Source organism: Lytechinus variegatus, chromosome 4 (genome assembly GCF_018143015.1).
Source record: "Lytechinus variegatus isolate NC3 chromosome 4, Lvar_3.0, whole genome shotgun sequence".
Lineage (NCBI taxonomy): Eukaryota > Metazoa > Echinodermata > Echinoidea > Temnopleuroida > Toxopneustidae > Lytechinus > Lytechinus variegatus.
Genome location: NC_054743.1, coordinates 7,121,252 through 7,145,210, shown reverse-complemented (window position 1 = coordinate 7,145,210; position 23,959 = coordinate 7,121,252). Strand labels below are relative to the sequence as shown.

At 35.9% G+C, this 23,959-nt stretch overlaps 1 protein-coding gene across 1 annotated transcript in view; it reads left to right on the top strand.

Annotated features, from left to right (window-relative positions):
• The first annotated feature begins 4,609 nt into the window (after positions 1-4,609).
• LOC121413278 overlaps positions 4,610-23,959 on the top strand; it is a 76,053-nt gene continuing 56,703 nt past the window's right edge. Inside the window, exons 1-6 of the mRNA XM_041606044.1 lie at positions 4,610-4,758; positions 13,656-13,817; positions 18,178-18,309; positions 22,365-22,499; positions 23,186-23,290; positions 23,903-23,959. The exon at positions 23,903-23,959 is cut by the window's right edge and continues 74 nt beyond it. Of these exons, the coding sequence (XP_041461978.1) occupies positions 4,698-4,758; positions 13,656-13,817; positions 18,178-18,309; positions 22,365-22,499; positions 23,186-23,290; positions 23,903-23,959 (652 nt within the window). The 5' untranslated portion in view covers positions 4,610-4,697. The remainder of the gene's footprint in view (positions 4,759-13,655; positions 13,818-18,177; positions 18,310-22,364; positions 22,500-23,185; positions 23,291-23,902) is intronic.

Sequence of the window (23,959 nt, the reverse complement as noted above, 5' to 3'; positions counted from 1 at the left end):
ACATGCTTTCAATAAGTCATAAGTAGTGTAATATTTTACTATGATACCTAAATTTTATGAAAATTATGAGTTTTAACCAAAAGTGAAGACAGATATAGTTTTTTGGGGGGAGAACAATGGAATTTTAAATTTTCAATAATTTTGCTCATTGAATAGTCAAGTACAAATTCCACCTGAAACAATTATTTGCAAAGCAAGAGAAGATTGAAAATATTGCAGGTCAATAGAATAATATATCATTGATGGTTCCAAATAATATCTACAACATTTTCATGATCCATAATAGGGGCAGCCCTGATTTTTCCGAACCTATTTTTGGCAATGTCCCGTACGACACATGACAATGCAAAAGTTTTTTCTACAATTTTATTTTTGATGATGCAATTTCATAAAATGAGTTTCTCTTTGTTTGACCCATGGGTGATCGATTTATCCCATAAGGATCTAATTACTGCCCTTCATTTTTCAATTATTGTCCTATTAAAAATGTCCCGTACGACACACGCTGTGTCGTACGGGACATGTCCTGTACGACACACAATATAATAATGCATCTAATTGCAGGATTTGGATTCAGAAACCATAAATAGTAGGCATATTTAAATTCATTTAATTGATTTAACATAAAGTGAACTGAAAAAGTACTTTGTTTATCTCCATAGAACATGAAATAGGTGATTCTAAACATTTTAATTGATTTCATGTAGGCTTATTCTTTTGTGAATCCCTTCAGCTAAACTGGTGATTTTCACTGATCAGAGCAGGTTAATTTCTTTTCATTGAGCATGAAAAGAAAACTTTTATATTTCAACCTAGCCTGGAAGATGACTTCCTCTTGCATGCTAATGTGGAATTATTATAAGATGTAAAAAAAAATCATATCAATCATCATGATCATCTATTTGGACTTCCCTTATTGAATATTGAATATTGAAACTCCTTACGTTTTTCAAGTTGTAAAAAAAATCTTGAAAATAAGACAAACCATATGGTTTCATGAAATGCAGATGGGTTTGAAAAAGTAGAACCGCATTTCTTTAGACAAAAAATTGTGACCAAAAAAGGGAAAAAAGTGACAGTTGTGACATATATGTAGATATACATTTTATATAAAAAATCATAACATCATGATCATTTTAGCCCCATAATTTACACAAAGTTTCATTCATTTATTGTTTAAATAGTGTTTGGAAATCATCAAGTAGTTCCCTAAAATATAACTTCACACAAAACCTGAAGTTTTTCAGCTCGTAAAAATGCTGTGAACACTCGTACATTTCCCATCATGAAAAAAATTATAACATATTGCTCCCAATTGTATATATTGAGGTTACCTAATTGTATTGTCCTGAATGACTGCTTATTAAAAGACTATTCATAAATAAGCAAGAATTTAGGGGCAATGCTCCTTCTGATTGATAAAAAGTTCATGTTTATTTATTCAGGCTGCCCAGTACAACACGCAGTGCCTGTACAACACACAAGTGTCCCGTACGACACACAAGTGTCCCGTACGACACACAAGTGTCCCGTACGACACACAATTGTCCCGTACGACACATTATTTTGTTTATGATATATTGACAGAAATATTCATCTAATAGCGGTTTCTAACCTAATGAATGTCTTAGTTTGATGGGATTATCATTATCATCAGCCAAATAATGTGATTGAAGAAGTCAAAGTGACATAAAGTAAGAAAGTTTGGCTTCAATTTAGAGATGTCCCGTACGACACATTTTGAATGTCCCGTACGCCACAATGTTCTCGAAAATTATAATTTGCTTTATTTATTCATGAATGTTTATTTTGCTTTCTTTTGTAAATGTGTTTGTTCTTGGGTAATTGAGTGTCAATTTGAGTTCAGTTTCTATGAAATTTATCTGCCCAACTCACAGACTTTTGAGTACAAACTTGAGGTTTCTAAAAAAGCCACTTTTTATGCGTCCGTACGACACATTACTATTTTTAATCTGTATTATACAGGATGTGAATTCAAGTCATGTTAAGTCTTGGTTTTTCTTACACTCTGGTAGTAGTTGATGACCACCTATAGTTACTGGAATATTTTTTTGTTTTTTCTTGTCAAAAACTGTCAAATGTTCTCTAAATGTCCCGTACGACACGTATGGAATCACCCCTAAGTTATTATCGTAGCTCCGAATTGGCGCTGAAAAAAAATATTCTAAGAAATCACGTGGTCCTGATCGGTTAGGTTAACTCAGTTACTTTGAACCTAACAGATTACTAAACAAAATGTTTAGTAAGTATAACGCGACTTCCATACTCATCGTGGCCTCTGTCGTCATTCCACTCGCATTGTTACATTAATAAACAATGCGAAGCGAATGACATCGAGCATGTCGTGAAGTATTCAATATCAACAAATCAAGACGTGAAAAATACTGGCAAGATACTGTGTATCCTATAATCACATCTTGTTTGGATGGGGATAACGCCTTCGTGTCGACATTGAGTCAGCCTCAAGGTCAGTGGAGTCGTTCGAAAGGAGGTGGAGATCCACTTGATGTGGACTGAATCTCAGTTAACAGGCGAGAACTGTTGATTGTAGGGTACCCTAAGGAGATTAAAGCCACTGTCTTGGTCATATTGTGATCTCGCTGTGTCATCTTATATGACGTGAACTAATTGCATTCCACGCCATTGCCCAAGAGACATCAAACTGTCTTCAAGGTCGGATGTATACCGTAGGATGTCTTCATTTCTCGCAGGTCAACCTAAGTCGAGTATAATGATGCTAGGTAACCTGTAGATAAAATGGATGTGGATTGACCCAAAATCTCCTTACACAATGGGCATGAATAATTGTTGATAAGATAACTAGTAAGAGCATGTATATTATTTCGACTAACTCAAAATTCGGTAAAATTTGCACAGCAATCGGCCCTATTTTGACCAGCTAACCGAATTGACGCCCTCTGAACTCATCAATACATGGTTAAAGAGAATGTAACTGATTTCAACGTCTAGATAATATCCAACGAACTTGAGCATGGGATATGAAAACGCATTATGTAATCACTTTGATAGCCATTCTCTAACTTTACGTATTCTTTCTCACATGGTTAGAGAATGTAACTGATTATATTTGATAAATTATTCCATCATAACATCACAATATTAATAACAGATATAATATAAAAAATGTTTCTGCGTCGTTTCTTTTTCCCAAAAGGCACTTCTTAGCAAATATCACTGAACCTTGTAAAAAAATAATATGGATATAACGAAACTAACAGAGTAGCTGAATTGAAAGGTGACACAACTTTCATCAAGCATCATTAAACTAGGAAGCCAACATATTCAATGTAACTGCAGCTTTTTTTACCCAGGAATTTTTAGACTATATATATTTTAATTAAAAACCTCTTAAAGTGTGCAAACACTGCGATCAATTACATGATTCACATCAATGAGAACAAATTATTATTTAGGAATTCTTATTTTATTAAGGAGGAAATTATAATTTGTATTCCAGTTCATCGTGACTTAGCCGTGAACCAAAATAAGTGGAAGAGTCGCTGCCCGGCAAGCAGTAGATGGCATGTTCGAATCTCACTGGTTCCAATTTTTTCTGACTTATGTTTTTCATTACAGATCGAGCATGCGATCTTAAACAATAGGAGTAATGCCGAAAATTTGTTTACAAATTATAATTTCCTCCTATTAAAGCCTCTTTATTACTATAGAGATATGTTTTCAATTTTGATTTGAAGATAGTACGTGATGGAGACCTATTCTGGTAATTATGATATGAAATTATTACAAAAGGGAATATCAAATAACTTATAGTCATGGTAGGTAACAAAGCCTTTCAACGTCTGCAATACAGATGACTTTTCATTGAAATAGTTTCCAGTGAACAGGAAAATAGTCTCATCAGATTGCTATGGTTTGAGTATCATCCTACCTTGTATTAGCACGTCGGTAATATCCAGCAGTAGACCTTTATTTCCCACCGCGAGTGAGATTTGCAAATCGAATTGATATCAAAGCTAATATTTGTGCGAGTTTGATCACCCGGTTTGCTTGAAGATTCGTGACTTGTATCAGATGGCGAGCTCAAATAAAACGAATGTACACACAGTAAGAGAAGACAGAGGCGAAAGGTTTTTATCTGGCACGCTTTTGATATTTGAAATGCAATTGGACCGTTTTACCGAAATATTTACCTCATTCATTGGGCTCGATCCCAGAAAATGCTCTGAATTCTAAAGAAAGGTTTAAATGACACTGGCTATAGGTGACAGGACATTTGCTTTGGGTTTTTCTTGTCTAAAATATAGGGTTAGTTTTACAATAAGGTTTTATGTTAGGTTTAAGATAAGGTTTAGAATTTGGTATGGTGTTCAATTCATTTTTTATGTTGGTCATTTATTTTGTGTGTGGAACTTATAGTTGAGCATTGTCACCGTAGCAAATGTCATGGAATCCTATCTTTTTTCCAGGTGTTCTATTGAGTTAATCATTATATAAAAAGAATCATAATAGTCTACCTATATGTGCTTCAATCATGATCAAAATTATATGTTACATCGGTACTTAATTCCTCTTTTTTCTCATTTTATTTTGCCTAATTACAGATACCATGATGCATTGATACTGATGATCATAACAGTGGATACATTCTAGTGGATATATTTACTGGAGACACTGCCACAGACCAAGCAATACCAATGTTATCCTTATCAATCTCATGCGTAGTCCTGTTCGTGTTCTGCCTCGGAAAGGCACAAGGTTTGTTTACATTTTAACTTTGGAAATAATCAGTATTACCATGATTACAAGTAAATCTCAGTTACATACTTTGACATAATTTGTCACTTCTAGATACTGTTAATGTTATTATTTTATCAACATGTAAGATCTATGGTATTGATTATAATATAATCATTCATATCGAATGAAGTCATTTTGGGGTTATGTTATTGAGCGGCGGCTATAGCTTATTTGTTTTTGTTATAGGTTTATTCAGGAAAATTCAAGAATTATAACGTGTGGTGTCAAAGTTTACTAACAGTCGGATGTATGTAGAAAAATTGTTGCCATGTGAAAATTTGAGCCGGAATGTTTCGCAACTTTTACGATCCCGGATAAAAAACAAATGGATTTGTGGTAAACATTCGCCGCGCGGTAAAAACACCCTAGTATCCCCACTGAAAAATGTCAGTCATGGCCTTACATTGGTGCAGTTTTTGTGTTGTGTCTGAAGTTAGAAAATCGTTTTGTCATTGGCAATATAACGTCATTATATTCGCGACAATTGATCAAAAAATTCGATTACTTTAAGATTTTAGCTAATATTACAATTTTCGTTGCAAATTTTGCAAATTTGGTTTTGCAATTTTCCAAGTGAACAATGAGTATGAGGATGTCTTTCAAATTCTTTGGAATTTAACAACAAAAGTATAAAACTGAGAATCAAAATTGGCGAAAATCACATCCCTCCTCCATGGCCAACTTAATGTCCCCAAAATATGTTTTTGTTTTTAGACGCATTCGTGTTTTTATATGGAAAATATTGTGGTCCAGTCGGCCAATATACAAAAAAACCCGACAAAGATTATACAAAAATTCCTTGCATTACAAACATCCCATATTATCTGGTTTAAGAACTGTTGAACGAGTGAAATAAGTGTGATGTATTCGTCAGCTTTACTTTATTGTATTATTCATCAATGTACGCTGTGGGATAACTTCTGATGTCGACAAGATGTTTTATCTCGCTTTATTAGATTTGCTGTCACGAGCACCTTTACCCCGGCAATAATTAGTATTCCTTCGGGCTATTTTTCTTTTCTTCGGAATTAATCTCGTTTCCTGTTATAAAATGAATGACCTACATAACGACTCATTTTCAGACTAGCAAATCGATCAAGTCAGCCTCCCAGGTCTCATTATAATGAAAAGAAAAAACGCACGAGAATTGCTTTCTGTCACTCGAATGTGTCGTCATTTATCACAATCATCCTCTCATTCACCTTCTGTCATGTCTACATCCTTTTCTCCTTTTTATTTGAATTGTGTCTTCATTTTTTCATAAGCATTTTGATATGCGATTCTAATAGTTTTCTCAAACATGTCCTAAATAAACGATATCTAGACATGCATGATCAGCGATTTCTGTTATTGTTTACTACTGCCTTTCAGTTTCATTTATGTTATTTTTCGAGTGGGGTGTAACAAAGCTAACAAAAATACATGTCCGTTAAGTTACACAAAAACTTTCTATTTTCAAATTCTACCTCTCTTTTTTTCCTTTCCGCTGATAAGTCACATGCAGTGGCGAACCGTTGTTCGAGGCCTTGTAGGGCACCATGCAGCATTTCTTTTAGTCACTTAGTGGGCGCGCAAAGCGCGCTTAAATGCCAGGTATATACTGACCTAATGGAGATATTTTTAGGACTGTGACATGAAACGGATATGCATCTCACCCATCAAATAACGCGAGTGTGAAGCGCGAGCTGAAATGTTGTATTTTCAGACTTCAAAAGGGGACTTTATAAGCAATTTTTTGTAATTATATGTACCTGTCTCACTAAACAAACATTGCGAGCGCGAAGCGCAAGCTGAAAATTTGTCTATACATTTACCCCAAACGGACGTTTTTTGAAATTCAGAAGAGGGGCATTTTAAGGTTAGTTTGTAGAAATTCCCTAAGACCATAAGTATTTCACTAACTAAGTGATGCGAGCGCGAAGCGCGAGTTGAACATTTTTGATATTGAGACCAGAAAAATTGACATTTCGACTGTTTTTAGGAAATCATGAAGAGCAGACATATCTCACCAATACACTAACATGACTAATGCAATCGTAAGCACTGACTGGCAATGTTTTGTATTCAGACCTTAAAAGACCGGGGGAATTCACTTTAGGTAGGCCTAGTCATGAAAAGAAGTATATGTCACTACATAGGCCTAAGGCCGGTGGTCACATGAAAACAACGCATGACCCTTGGAAGCGGGGGGGGGGGGGGTAGGGTGATTGGTGGTACTGAAGCACCCCCAAGACGTTCCTTGGGGATACCGGGAGCACTACAAAAACGCCGGAGTTAATTGAACACCAGCATGGTGTATCGGTCAATACGATCGAGAGGTGTGTTGAAATAACACTAGTTAAGTATCAAACCTATATTGGTTTAACACTAATTGCTGATAGCCTATAACGCCAAACCAGTGTTGTTCCAAAACATCTCTGGTATGGACCGACAGAGATTCCAGGCTGGTGTTAAATTTGCGCAGTGTGTATAATTCTCCATAGGCAGCACCCTGCACTGCAAAAAGTCCGGTGTTCATTTAACACCAGCCAGGAATCTATATACGACCACACCAGAGAAGTTTTGAAACAACACCAGTTTGTAATCAAAACGATGCTTGTTTTGATACTAATTTGTGTTTTATAAATACATATCTGGTGTTACACTAATACCAAAACCGGTGTTGCTTCTCAAACGGTGGAGCTCTCCCAGGTGGACCGCGAGAAGCTACAGAGGAAGAAAAAAAGGGGGGGGGCTATAGTATGTTTCACAGACCTGGACCTGTCCGACTGCCCAAATATGTTATGTTTGATCGGTCACCGTGGGTCAAACAAAGCTAAAAAGCATGCTTTATGCATGTTGCAGTATGCATACACATTATGATGGTTTCGATCTAACTTTGATGTGAACCTCATCATGTATGCATATTGTGTAGAATTTAGTCAATTATCGCCCATTTACCGGACCTTTGCGAATGCAGTTAGTTCTTGAACTGTTCGTTTCGAAGGTGCTTCAGGGCTTTGTGTTCAAAATTCACGAAAACATATTTTCATCAAAACGGACCTTTTTAAAACGATTTAAAAATTGCGAGGAGGAAACAAATTGAAAAATCTCTGAATATAACTGTAAGAAAATATGACCCTGAATACATTAAATTTGGATTCATCATGCCTGACAGTGATGCAAAGCCATATTAAAGCAACGTGTGTCGAATGTTGAAGGTATTCAGCATTCTTGTTATTAAGTTGTTATGTTGTAATGGTTGTATATGTTTAGGGGAGGGGCTCAAAGGCCATACGCACTTATAAGCCCATTATAATCATTGTCCATCTTTGTCGAGACAAGTAGTCACATCGCTTTCTTAAAATTTTGGTAGGTTGGCCTCGAACAAATCTGAGAGTCAAAGTGATCCTCGAGTAAAAAAAGTTTGAAAAGCGCTAGACTTCCCTGGTGTGGACATATATAGATTCCGGACTGGTGTTAAATCAACCCCGGAGTTTTTTCAGTGTAGGTATTCGGGAAGGTGTGTAAATATTGAAACAATGTGACCATAATGGCCTTCGTTTTGTAGTGAAAACCTTTTTTTGTGTGTGCTTTTCAAATTTCTTTAGACTAAAATGACCTCGAATTTGAAATGAAAACCTTTTTTTGCTTTTTGCTTTTAAAAAAAAATCACCATCATTCCCAGGGCCCTAAAGTTAAGTTTCTTACATATCAAATAATTATGAAAAAGGATTATTAAAAATAAATTAAGACTTTCAGCTGATTTAGTTTACGATAAAAACAAATGATCCAGTATTTATTACATGTTTACAAGAGGCGAGTCCTTATGTGATTTAGTTTTAGTTTTGCTATAAGACGCAGTCTTTTACGAAGCTCCTCCCCTCTTTTGACCCTCTCATTGCCCCATCTCTCAACCTTTTCACGTCCTTTCGTTCTCCTAATACTTACACATCACTGCTTCAACCTTTTCAGTCTCCAAACTCTCGCTCCCCATCTCTCTTTTCCTTTTTATCTTATTATCTCCATATTTTCTCTCTTTTCTCTCTCTCTCTCTTTCTATCTTCCGCTGTTTATTTTTTTCATTTATTTTTTTTGCTTTCTCTTCTGTCCCTTTTCTCCCAGCCATTTTTCTGTATCCTCTTCAACAGGCATTTCCCCTCATTAGTCCACGATTATAAATTATTCATATCGTACTTGTTTGTAAGTATTCAAAAGCAATACATGTATGAACATACTCTGGCATTCAATATAGTATGCACCAGGGGTCCGTTGCAGAAAGATTTGCGTTTAAACGCAAGTCAAAAAATCAATCGCAAGTTCCAAATGCGCGCTGTTGATTGGTTGAAATCAAGTTCCGATTGATTGCAACTCTTTCTGCAACGGGCCCCAGACCATGGAGTGATTAAAACCAAGTTTATAGGACATTAGTTCAGTAAACACGAAAATAAAGACTTTATTCCGCTGTGAAATTGGCTAATCAACATTCAATGTAGGCTCAGATTACGCACCCTCAACCTAATGTTCCCCTATCCAGACATCGATGCAACCTTGAAATAGGAATATGATTTTGGGCATTAGAGGTAATTATTGAGGTCTAGAAATGGAAATGCACTTGACTATGCCATCAACATGTCAATCTGCGTTGGTGAATCTGCAAACAAGAAGCTATATACCATGGTCACATTTGTTCTACGGCGGCTGTACGGCGAGTCGAAAACAGCCGTTTTTACAATTTTTTGTACCAGCTACATATAGGTGGTTTGAATAAAAATTAATAAAACGACTGTTTTCGACTCGCCGTACGGCCGCCGTAGAACAAATGTAACCATGGTATTAAGCTAGTTGTTTGCAAACACTAAGCAAACACAGTTGCATTTCATTTAAAAAAGACAATCACATAAGTTGATACATTTAATTGTGAAATTAAAAATATAACTACATAGGCTTCCAATGATTGTTAAGTGTTAGCAAGAATATCGGTCTGGTTCCTTCCTAATTTTTCCTTCTGTGAGTATCTCTTCAGTTTTCACAGAGTTTAAATTGCTTTAAAATAGTTCAGTTTCCAATAAAATCCTTGTTAATACCGACACCATAGCTCGTTCAACCGCAAGACCCCTGTTAATAGTTGTGCCACGATCCGCTGGCCACTGCTCCCCGGTGTGATCACGGTGCCTACACGTCAGTTTCAGATATCGAGCCCGATTGGCAACGGTACCCGCCGACCAAAGCCGACCAGGGACCCCCTTCATAAAGGACTCGCAACTGCTGTAACTTTGTCATAATGGCAACTACCATGGTAACAGGGCTCAGCAGCCAATCAGAATCAAGGTTACCATAGTAGTTGCCATAATGGCAAAGTAACAACATTTGCAAGTCCTTTATGAAACGGGCCCAGGCGGATAGAGTTGGGAGGTCGGCCATGTGAACCTTGCATTAACCCTGCAATGTGAACACGTCCTTATCCTTCATTATAAGTTTCGACCTACCGAAGCTCTCCACAAAGTAGAACATATTCTGGAATGCTTTCTTCGATTCGAGTAAAACATACCCGAAACACAAGAGGAGTAGATCGGTAATATGATGAATTAAGAGTGACTGACAGGGCTTCTATTAACCCATATAAAAGAGTGGTTAGGACCTTTACAATGATGTCATTCGGTCTGACCAGGTTCTTTGCTTTCAAAATCCGATATTCTCTTCGTCAAAATGAAGGAAATTATATTCGTAGGAATTTGGGATGTCGGCGTTCATTTGGAATATCGAATATCTCATTTCGGTCGAGTGAAACATCATCCTGTAGCTCGTAACACACCTCTCCTTTGTGAAATAAAGAAGATAGATCTATAGATGTCTTGTTCATGTTTATCAAAGCAAGTTGGGAAAGGAAATAAAACGTGACAACAGTGATGATCTTACGCTTCGGTACGTTGCTATAAAGATTTCATTTTATGTGATAATGGAACAAACTCGAAGCTTAGTTCTTTTCTGTTCGAAGTAGATGTTTAGATATCGTCTTCATGAATACATACATTTTCACTCTCTTTCCATCTCATCACCTTTCCGGATGCTTTCATGTTGCCATGGTAACAACCAATTATGCATCCACATAATCCAAGAGAGTTAAAATTCACGAATAAAGTATAGTGGTGGAATAATGTTAGCCATAATGCACCATGTGCAAAATTTGCTGCGCTGGAAAAATGCAGAGGGAAGATTTGTGTTTCGTTTTGTTTTCTTAAGAGCTGTTGAAATGGAAAAATAGGTAGGTATTACTGAAAGGACATGAAAACAGGCCAGCCACTCTCTTTGGGTGAATTTTTTTTTCTTGTCCAAAACGTTAGTTGTTCAGCTCTCCCGATGCTTGTAAAAACCTTGGCATCTTGAACATCGTAGTTACATAATTAATAGGGTCAAAATGATTGTTTTAAAATATTTCATCTAATATACTAACTATTACACTATTACCATGATTACATCATAGTCACACATTTTCTTCTTCTTTTTTTGCATTTCTTTGATAATGGTATCCCACTTCCTTTTTAACTTCGATGTTCCTTAGAAAAAAATATTAGCGGACGTTCAGAAACATCCATAAACACAGATCGGAAACATTCCCTGCGAGCAATTTAGATCCCTTTCCAAAGAAATCAGAATGATGAAAGATGAATAACGCCGTTGTATTTAGAAGTTACTTCATAATGGCACGACAAAATTGGAATGATAGTGAATGTATTCATAAAAATGTCATTTAAACTTCCCGAAACGTCTGCTCGACGATTGCCCGACTCACGACTCTCATTTTACCACTAAAACGTAGTAATTTGATTTCATTGTAGCCATTCATTAACGTTACTTTGATTTCATTGTTGAGAGTCAGGTTCGCGGTCTACAATGATTGACAAATTGCATCTATCATTCATTATTAATCTCTCATAATTGTGTTTACGACGATGACGGTCTGTTCTTGATTTTCATTACAGTATGTCATATCACGCTAACTATAGAAGAGGCTTTGAAAGTCGCATTATTTGAATGAACTTTGATTCAGAATTCAGAATAAAAGCACCAAATCACAAATAATTGTTTATGTTTTATCTCATTACGTATAATAGCTGCTATAGCTAACCGGATTCATGAAATTTTCCCAAAACACCATGTGTATCTATACGAGTATGATAATAATTGCAAAGAGAAGGTTGATGAGATTCAGTACTTAAATTGCATTCGCACTCAATTAGCATAATTAGGAATACGAAGGGAAAAAATGTTGCAATGACTATAATGATTGCAACGGTAGACAATCCATTAATTACAATGTGTGTTTTCTTAAGAAAGATAAGACGGAAACATAAACCTCACGTCATCTATATCTTGACCAATTTGTAAGTGGTTAATCATGTTAATGGGAGTTTCAGTACCATGTACAAACCGTGAAAAAACCCATCAAATTGCGAAATTTTGGATGATCACTCCACCCCAGTACATCACAGAAAAAATACGCTGTTTAAAATTTTAAGCACATTGTTTAAGCCCGTTACTCTAACCACATCTATTAGAACTTTTTACACAACTGCTTGAACTTTTTAAACAACTGTTTAAACTTTTTAACCAACTTGCTTAAAAAGTTTAAACAATTACATAAAAGTTTAAACAACTTGTTGTTAGAGTGACAGGCTTAAACAGCGTGCTATTTTTTTTAACTGTGATCGATCCCGGCCCATGTTAATTTATGCAGTTAGTTAAGAATTTTGCAATAATTAAGCGTATTCAGATTTTTTAAATTCTTATTATTTTTTTTCATTTTTATTATAAAAAATGTGCCCTCCTTCACAGCAAAAACTGTGGTATTAACCGGTGTACATAGAGGACCACACCATATATTTTACACCGGTGTTAAATTGGTGATGTTAGTTTTAAACCTACAGATTATTACAACACCTTTGTTTGTTACATTTACAGTCTTTGGTGTTATGTTCAATCTCATGGGTGCAATTTTAACACTTCAGGGTGTGGTCCTCTATTAACACAAACTGGTGTCAGTTTTAACACCACAGTTTTTACAGTGTTGGTATCAATGTGCATTTGTGTTACACTTCACAAACGCTTTCTATAACACATAACATCTTTTGTCAAAAGCCCTTCATAACAAAGCAGTCTTTATCGAAAATCGGTGAATCAAAACAGCAGTGTCGTGATGGACTCTGGACAATCATTTGCAGTTTTTTGTCCGGTCAGAATCTGAAGACGATGTGCTGTCCTGATCCACCAACTTCGGACAATGACCTCTAATCTCTCCATTGTGATTTCACTGGCAAGATCCTGAACGTGCCTTTTAACATTGGAATTTACGCGTTCTTAAATGAATGTCTTTACAAATCAGAACAACAATTGATATTATACAAAATCAATTCAAAGCATTTGTTTAGTTCTTTGTTGATAAGCCTACTCTGAAGGAAAGCTTTTTGGATGGATTCCGAGGCATAACATCTCATGAATTTGAATCTCTTGGAGAACACGCCGATCCATTGGTTTCGTGCTTTTGCAAATGATTTAAGCCTCAGTCACAAGTCATGTAAACACGGATCATCAGGGACCTACGCGGCAATCCCTAGATCATTCCGAGATGATCCGGGTATTGCCGGGGTAGGTTTGCCCCGCAATAAGCGTTGACGACTGTACACCTGGTATGAAGACAACACATGCGCTGCAATGGGAGTCAAAGGCGTCTACACAGATCTCTCCTCCGGATCACCGGAGCTGATCCGGAATAGTCCGGCGTCCTTTTTTGTGACTTGACTTTAAGATGGTATTTTGTATGCTGTTATCACTGTGTTTCTTTTCTAACAATCGCTGATGATTGTTTCTTTTTGTAGGTAAATGGGATTGCTACAACGCAGCTGCTGAGGTGAAATCGTATAAAGGGAATGGTTCGATGGGTTGCATACCTGATTTCGGACCATGTTATTCCTGTATGAACTGGAGCGAGGTTCCTGATTCACTCTTCTATGATTTTTGGCAGATGACAAGTGAAGACGGTGAGTATATGGACTTTGAGAAACAGAAAAGGGCGTGTGTGTGTGGGTGGGTGCGTGTGAGGGTGTTTGTGAGTGTGTATGCGAGGGTGAGGTTGTGTGTGTGCGTGTGTGAGGGTGTGTGTGAGTGTGTGTGCGAGGGTGAGGTTGCGTGTGTGAGGGTGTGTGCGTGTGAGGGTGTGTGTGTGTGTATTTGAGTTTTGTCATACGTGTATCAATTAGATATGATTGTTTTGGACCTTATACTTTAAAGGTCAAGTTCACCTCAGAAAAATGTTGATTTGAATCAACAGACTAAAATCAGACAAGCATAACGCTGAAAACTTCATCAAAATCGGATGTAAAATAAAAAAGTTATGGCATCTTAAAGTTTCGCTTATTTTTTCCAAAATAGTTACATGCACAATTTATTCAGACACATGAAAATGAGAGAATCGATGATGTCCCTCACTATTTCCTTTGTTTTTTATTGTTTGAATCATGCAATATTTCAATTTTTACAGATTTGACAAGAAAGACCAACTTGACTGCACAATAAAATGTTAATCAATGGTAATTTAGGGCGAAAACTTTGTTTCACAGGACAATGAATTGTATTGTTTTCATTTTTATCATGTATATTGATTGTACTTTTATTTGTGTTTTTGAATGTGTATATATGTTTATATTTTTTGTTGCTTTTAAACTTTTATTCTCTTATCTCAAATCTTTGTTTTTATCATGTAATTTATGTCTGATCAAATGTTTGCATTTATTATTTTGTTTATGATTTATAATTATTTTTTTTTATGTTTTTCAACTTTTATGTACGGAGTTGCTGTAAAACAGCTTTGCGGCTGAAAGCATGTTTTTGTTATCCCATATTTAAATAAATAAAACATACTTACATACCATTCCCTTAATCAAACAATCTACGAAATAGAGATTAAAAAAGTTTTAGAAATATATATAAAGAGGATGAAAGCTTAACTAACAGCATTCCATTTAAAACTGCACAGTATAATTATATTGCATTTTGTAGGCATTACTAGTATACTGGGTGAGGAATTATAGCTGAAATGTCATTATTTTGTAAAAAGTCTTTGGTTGAAGTAGATTTTTCGTATGAGTAGATCACACAAAAGCTCTGCCTAACAGTTTATCATCAACGTGATTTTCATAGCTGTGGTCTGGTAATCTCCAATGGTTGAACGAAAATAATAAATGTGTTAAATGTAAATGTACCTGTGCATTATTCATTCATGTTATATATTCAACCACAAACAACTTGCCTCGATTTTTATTCTCATCAGTCAAATAAAGTGTAGTACTTTCTCAGTGTATTTACACTATATTTGGATTTACATGAATTAGTAATAAATCATGAAGTTGAGCATCGCCTCGGCATTTGCTGCACAAATGGTGGTCAACAAAAAATGTTCATAGGTATAGTTTGTTGAATAGATTTTCATGTGTTGGAAGCTCCTTGGTGAATGTGAGCATTCGTGTGCCAACGGTCTAGCGGCCAGACATTTTATACTTAAAAATTATGTATTGATATCAAAAGTTTATTTCTTGATAATAATAAATGGAATTGAATGATAAACGGCTTGCTAAACTTACGTTCTGAAAATATGGGACGGTCTAAAAAAAAGAGCAAAATCATGTATTTCCAAAAAGTTTGATAAACTTACGCAGGAGTGTAGAAATTTTGTCAAAAATTTCAAATAGATTACATCATTGAAATGCTGCTATATCTATTTATTTTAACCACGATGGTCGCAGGCTGCTAAAAATGCTGCATGACACGATTTTTCGTTCCATCTTTTCGGCACCATAGGCATTTACACAAAGACTTCATTTCCTGAAAACGTGAAAGTGCAGTCTCCCTACTAATTTGCCCTCAGAGAGTGTGATGGCAGGCAGGGAAGAGAAAGAGTGCGTGGAAAAGATAGATAAAGAGAGGGAGAGGGAAATGTATGGGAGGGAGGGAGGGAGGGAGGGAGGGAGGGAGGGTGACCTATACCGCCAGTGCTCCTTTCCATTCTTTATTTCACTCAATGTATAATTCCTTTCAATGGGTAGGCCTATAACTCATTCTCCCTATCACATCGTGAGTGTAACAGATGGGCGAGGGATATTTCATAGGAAAAAAAATATTTCTTATATCACAAAATTTCAGGAGTGGCCCTTTCTGAATATATGATGAAATGCTCAAATCTATGGAAATAACGATTTCGCAAGGGGTACCATCATAAGACCATCATGACATCATAGGAGTCATCGTGCTTGGGTGGTGTCACGAGGAACCAATGGTTTGGTATTATTCGGATGATGGACCTAATAGGTCCATGTTCGGATTGAAGTATCTATAGTCATGTCTCCCCCCCCCCCCCCCTCTCTCTCTCTCTTCTTTACCACTTTCTGTTCCGCTTTCTGGCCCTGTCCTGTACACTGCAAAATACTGGAATTAATTTAACTCCAGCCCGGTATGCGTGATCTCAGCAGAGAAGTGTCCAACACTCGAACCGATGATTGGTGTAGTTTAAACACACAGGGCGTTATTATGGTTTAGGTAAAACTGGGTTAACTTAGACAACACCATTATGGAATGCCAGGTGTCAACTTATTCACCGATTAAAATTCATTATTATCCTGCTAAAAGGTTATCATCCCAAAAGTAACGTCATCTCGACCTAAAATAAATGTTTTATTTTGAATGATGTTTTTCTTTCCCTCATAAAAGACCACAAATAGTAGGGGGACATTTGATGTCATGTCCCCCCTACTATTTCAAGTAGGGGGGACACGTCCCCATGGGATTTCCGCACATGCGTGAAACAGAAAATATGATGAATTTTATCGAATTAATTTATTTATTATAATTGCCACGGAGGAGTAATACGGAATATGGAATACACAGTAAAAAAATATATATACAACGCTGTTTACTATACGAACCTTACAGTAATTGTTTAAACAGTTTAAACAAGTGTTTGAATCTTAATCAAAGTTTAATTTCCTATATCTAATCTTCAATAGATAAAACATGATTGTTTAAACGGTTAAACAAATGCTGTAAGGTTCATATAGTAAACAGCGTTGTATTAAATCTTAAACAGCGTTTTTACTGTCAACTGAAAATATGAAACCCAGCATTCCACAGAGGTATGATTAAAAATTCTAGTTCAGATTATGATTAAAAATAGGTTTACTTATTAGAATACCACACATATTTAGCCACAAATGAAAGAAATCAGACTGATTCTGTTCATTCTCTGGTGTGGTCATATAGATACCGGACTATTGTTAAATTAACACTAGTGTTTTGGTAATGTATATTGATTTCAGTATCATGAAGATATTGTGACTACTATAGTATACGGTAGAAGCTATGTTCCTGTCTATCCAAACACTCAGTATATACATTCACTATCATCTTAAATTTATCACTTTGAGTTTGCTGCATTATTACAATAGATATGTACATGAATATTTAAACTTCTTCTGGGACCCGTTGCAGAAAGAGTTGCGTTTAAACGCAAGCCAAATATCAATCGCAAGTCCCAAATGCGCGCTGTTGATTGGTTGAAAATCAAGTTGCGCATGATTTTTAGAGTTGCTATTGATTGCAACTATTTCTGCAACGGGCCCCTGGGGTTCTGAATCAATTGTATGTTCATATAGTTAAAAAAGATCGAGGTTTATATATAAAACCAGGAAATGTATGGAGTTAAATGGCACTCGTCCCATAAAAAAATTGTTCCATTAACGTAAGACAGAAATAGTAAGACTGATTTTGAATCCGTGTTTCGACTTATTGCTGGCTTGTTCTGTTAGCCATCAAAAGATTTACCAGATAGTTTACAAGCATTTGCAGAGCTCTATAAAGAACATGATAATGGGGGGAGATGTAATCTTCAAGTTTGGAACTGACGACCTTTATTCAATCCTGCGTTTTGTTACTTAGTGCTCCAAGCCAGCAATAGTCTATAAATATAATGGCAATTCGAAATGTCGCCAATATCGATGGCAATATTCATTTTAAATCAGACGATGACCACTCTCAACATAATGACTACAAGACAGAGAATGTTTGTGAGGGGAAAGTGCAGCCCATTACTATTTTTCTCTCTGAAAAAAAAACCTCCCAAGGAGAATTCTGTGTTTGCCTCTTGAATTTTAACTGCCCTTTTCTTCTGTGCTCCCCCCTTCTCTCCCGATATCCCTCTCCCACCCACTCGCTCTCTTACCATGTCTTTCTCATCTTTCTTCCTTATAACTTTTCATGCAATTTTATCCTTTTCATTTATGTCATTTGTCATGTATTACTCCATCTAGATCCATTTTCTAATTATTCCTACTTTATGTATTTATTTTTCAGTTGCTGCATTGGATTTGGAGGAGAACTATTGTCGTTTCTTACGACCGGATGCTACCACCCCGCAGTGTGTTATCAACCAAGAGGAACACAATGTCACATACTTCATCAACTGCAATATACCGCCATGCGATGGTAAACAATAAATTCTGGGGGGGGGGGGGGTTGGGGAGGAATCTAATCGGAGAGTATCTACAAAATTTCCAATTTTGTTTGAACATTCATGAAACATAGATGGGATTTGTTTGGTCAGATACACATTAAAGCTTCGATATTAGGTGTTGTGGCTCAGTGGATAAGTCTTCGGATTTTGAACCACAAGGTCCGGGGTTCAAATCCCACCGCAGCACTAACGTCCTTTGGCAAGGCGTTTATCTACATTTGCCACTCTCGACCCAGGTGTAGTAAATGGGTACCCGGTAGGAAGAAATTCCGTGGAATGCTCGTTGCGCCCGATCAGGGTAGCCGTGCTAAAGCCGGGGTAATAGTATGCAGCGCTTAGAAACATTTGTATTAAACGCTATATAAATGTTGCATATTATTATTATATTAGGGGAGTATTAGGGGCTGTATTATACATGCCAGTGGTGTTCTCTGATCTGCTAATCCAACTTGGGTATTTTTGTCGTTTAACCTCTTTTAACCTCATCTGCGAATGTAATCATGGTAATTAAGAGCATTAAATCTTCTACCTCTACGAAAGGATTGGATTTCTTAATAAACCGACGTAAATTTGACATTCGCATTATGAATGTTTGTAATATATTACAATAAAATGCAACTTGCACTAGCGTACCAACGGGGGCAGTCTGCCCCCCCCCCCCCTGACGAGTCACAACCCATGCAAGGGACGTATCCCTGCCCCCCCCCCCCCCGACGAGCTTGAAGGCCCTTTTTTTTGCTTGTAATTTTTTTTCTGGAACGAAATCCTATATTGTGGTTGTGTGTTTTTTTTCTTTTCAAATTTTTGGGCGGACGAATTTGCCCACCCCCTCCCCCTGTGAAAAATCCTAGGTACGCCACTGAGCTTACTTTTTTACGGAAAACAAGCCTGTAACTTAGAGAGACGAAACCACCACGATAATGATGCTCTAATCGATGTGGAAATGGCTGTGGTTACGGGGCGTGTTATAAACTATCTAAATTGTCAGTTTTTATGTAGTACATAGATATCATTTTCTGTGATATATGTTTCAAAAGTATATTTCATCTGTATGTTTATTGTATTACGATATCAACTGATCTTCTCCACCATGTACTCGAGCATTAAGTGAATTGGCGGAAGTGTAAGTAGATATGCAAAATATCCCAAAATACCTTTGCACTCTAAAAGCAATGAGTAAAATTGTACCCAATATTGGGTAAAAAGGGAACATGCATGTTTGCTCGGTTTTTTTTACACCATAATGGGCTATTTCAACGCAATATTGCGTAAAATTGACAACATATTGGGTATCTTTTTACTCAACCAACATGCATGTTCCCATTTTACCCAATATTGGGTAAAAAGGGAACATGCATGTTTGCTGGGTTTTTTTTACACCATAATGGGCTATTTCAACGCAATATTGCGTAAAATTGACAACATATTGGGTATCTTTTTACTCAACCAACATGCATGTTCCCATTTTACCCAATATTGGGTAAAAAGGGAACATGCATGTTTGCTGGGTTTTTTTACACCATAATGGGCTATTTCAACGCAATATTGCGTAAAATTGACAACATATTGGGTATCTTTTTACTCAACCAACATGCATGTTCCCATTTTACCCAATATTGGGTAAAAAGGGAACATGCATGTTTGCTGGGTTTTTTTTACACCATAATGGGCTATTTCAACGCTATATTGCGTAAAATTGACAACATATTGGGTATCTTTTTACTCAACCAACTTGCATGTTCCCATTTTACCCAATATTGGGTAAAAAGGGAACATGCATGTTTGCTCGGTTTTTTTTACACCATAATGGGCTATTTCAACGCAATATTGCGTAAAATTGACAACATATTGGGTATCTTTTTACTCAACCAACATGCATGTTCACATTTTACCCAATATTGGGTAAAAAGGGAACATGCATGTTTGCTGGGTTTTTTTTACACCATAATGGGCTATTTCAACGCAATATTGCGTAAAATTGACAACATATTGGGTATCTTTTTACTCAACCAACATGCATGTTCCCATTTTACCCAATATTGGGTAAAAAGGGAACTTGCATGTTTGCTCGGTTTTTTTTACACCATAATGGGCTATTTCAACGCAATATTGCGTAAAATTGACAACATATTGGGTATCTTTTTACTCAACCAACATGCATGTTCCCATTTTACCCAATATTGGGTAAAAAGGGAACATGCATGTTTGCTGGGTTTTTTTTACACCATAATGGGCTATTTCAACGCTATATTGCGTAAAATTGACAACATATTGGGTATCTTTTTACTCAACCAACTTGCATGTTCCCATTTTACCCAATATTGGGTAAAAAGGGAACATGCATGTTTGCTCGGTTTTTTTTACACCATAATGGGCTATTTCAACGCAATATTGCGTAAAATTGACAACATATTGGGTATCTTTTTACTCAACCAACATGCATGTTCACATTTTACCCAATATTGGGTAAAAAGGGAACATGCATGTTTGCTCGGTTTTTTTTACACCATAATGGGCTATTTCAACGCAATATTGCGTAAAATTGACAACATATTGGGTATCTTTTTACTCAACCAACATGCATGTTCCCATTTTACCCAATATTGGGTAAAAAGGGAACATGCATGTTTGCTGGGTTTTTTTTACACCATAATGGGCTATTTCAACGCAATATTGCGTAAAATTGACAACATATTGGGTATCTTTTTACTCAACCAACATGCATGTTCCCATTTTACCCAATATTGGGTAAAAAGGGAACATGCATGTTTGCTCGGTTTTTTTTACACCATAATGGGCTATTTCAACGCAATTTTGCGTAAAATTGACAACATATTGGGTATCTTTTTACTCAACCAACATGCATGTTCCCATTTTACCCAATATTGGGTAAAAAGGGAACTTGCATGTTTGCTGGGTTTTTTTTACACCATAATGGGCTATTTCAACGCAATATTGCGTAAAATTGACAACATATTGGGTATCTTTTTACTCAACCAACATGCATGTTCCCATTTTACCCAATATTGGGTAAAAAGGGAACTTGCATGTTTGCTCGGTTTTTTTTACACCATAATGGGCTATTTCAACGCAATATTGCGTAAAATTGACAACATATTGGGTATCTTTTTACCCAACCAACATGCATGTTTCCATTTTACTAAATATTGGGTAAACCTTTTTTAAAGTGTGCGCAAAAAAGACACCGACTCTTGTGATTTATTATTGTATATAATATTTCATTTCAATGTATTCATTATTATTTGGTTCCCTTTGTTCGGGTGGTTTTTTTAATGAAAACTGTTTATGTCAACCAATACTACGGGGAGATTTCACGAGGCTAAAGGTCTCCATCAAAATAGCCAGTTGTTCACTGTACCTGACAATTAACTATAATCGCATTCATTTAAACCACGTAATCAGATGTGTGTAAGATTAAAGCTAATTAAAAAACAATTTACCTTTCGATCTTTTACCATCACCGCCACCATCATCATCATTGAGAAATGTGAAAAGCTATTTAACTTTCTGTAGCGTGTATCATGGTTACAACTACAGGCGACCGCATACCTTACAATTGGTCTGCGACCCGATTTCAGAATAAAATGTAGTAGATTTTGATGCTAATATTGAAACTTGGAATATCTTACTCTGTAATGTTCTAAATCATCGTACGAATACCTGTGTTCAAATCTGTGACTGTGCTCATTCTTAGAATAAAAGCGAATTTAATATCTAGTCGTAATGACGTCATAGCAGTCGTACAATTGCCTACGATTTGAAACTGTTTTGGCCTTTACTCTAAAATAAAGGCTTGTAATCTTTCAAAATGGTTATATTAGTATTCTTTCAATTCTTTCAATTAATTTTAACCTCGAATATAATGGTGTGTTCCATTCACTTTTTCAGAAAAGAGCAAAATGCGATTTGTTCCAAAATCGGATCGCGAACAGTCGTAAGGTGTGCGGTGGCCTTTAAACATTCATGTTATATTCTTTTCTCTCTCTCTCTCCTTTTCCTTTTTCAGCCCATGCTGGCTGTATGACCGGTAATGGTAGTGAATATCGTGATATGGCAATGTTTACTGAGACTGGACATAGATGTATACCATGGATTGATTTGAATGATCAACCTGTTAACCCATACACCTATCCTGATGCTGGTATGATATCGTTTACAAAATCACAATTAAAACATGATTATTCTATTTACACAATGAAGAAGCTGGTTTATTTTTTTTATACAGCGATGTTTACTTTATGCATTCTATACAGTAGATTTTTTAACAGTTTAAACAAGTGCTTAAAACAATACACACAAAAATTAGTTATCAATATTTAATCTTCAATAAATTAAGAATGGTTGTCTAAACTGATTAAAAATTACTCTTGATTTCATGAAGTAAAAATGTCGTATATAATTTAAAAGTTTTTTTTGAACTGTTTATGATGATGCAAAAACTTTCATCTCTTAATGGTATTAATCCCCCTTATTTTTAGTTTAACATTCGGAATGCTATTTTATTGCAATAAATTGAAAGAATTACTAATGCATCAGAAGATGTAAATATCAATATAATGAATGACTTCTGAATAATTGTGGTGCTGGAATGATATATAATAAATAGTCAAAAATTGATAAAAAAATAATATAATGAGTGCACTCAAAACTTTCAAAAGGTATCATTCTTTTTGAATGATTATTTAATTTCATTCTAAAAATCTGTTCAATTTCGATGACGCACCATAAATGCCTATAATAAAAGTGGTTCTACCATCGTTGTGATCGTAAAACTATGTTTACTCCGACATATGTGATCTGGTATTAACGTTTTTCCTATTGTGCCAGGACTTTCTCAGAACTTTTGTAGAAATCCAGATGATAAGGACAGACCGTGGTGTTATTTCTATGACGACAACTCCATAGCGTGGGACTACTGTCCGATACCGCAATGTGAGTATCGAATTAACAGCTATTCATCAACTAACAACTATCGAGGCGAAAAAATATATCAAGTAAATTATTGATGAATGAATTTTTTAAATGATTTGGCATTTGGTATTATGTTGATATGTTATGTAAAAAGAAGACATAGTACATCATTAAGCAAACATTATGATTTTATTTGAATTATGAAACCAAAATGAAGAATTTGTAGAACGTCGATTGCATTAGATATCAATCATGCAGAATTCAACGTAGCCTGGGTGCCATCAAGTCGAAATCCGATTTCAGGGATTTCATGAGCGTTAGGAAAAAAAATCATAAATACATCAGTACATTCATATTTTAACATGTAATCAACAGACGAGCGGTACTCTTTGACTGATTTTAATGTTTTTCAAGACAATAAAAATGTAAAATATGTCTATTTGCTTACGAGGGATGGCATCTCAAAGCGTCTTGAATATCGTGGAAAAGGCGCTTTAGAAATATCAAGTATTACCATTATGATAAACAGATATTTTAACAAATGTCTACTCATTGGGATTATTGGAACACATTTATAAACACTTCAATCTCTTTTCCGCGCCCTCTCCCTCTTTCTTTATTTCCCATCCATAGGCCAGGATAATTCTTTAGGTAACTTCACTCGTACAATGGGTACAACCATAAACTATC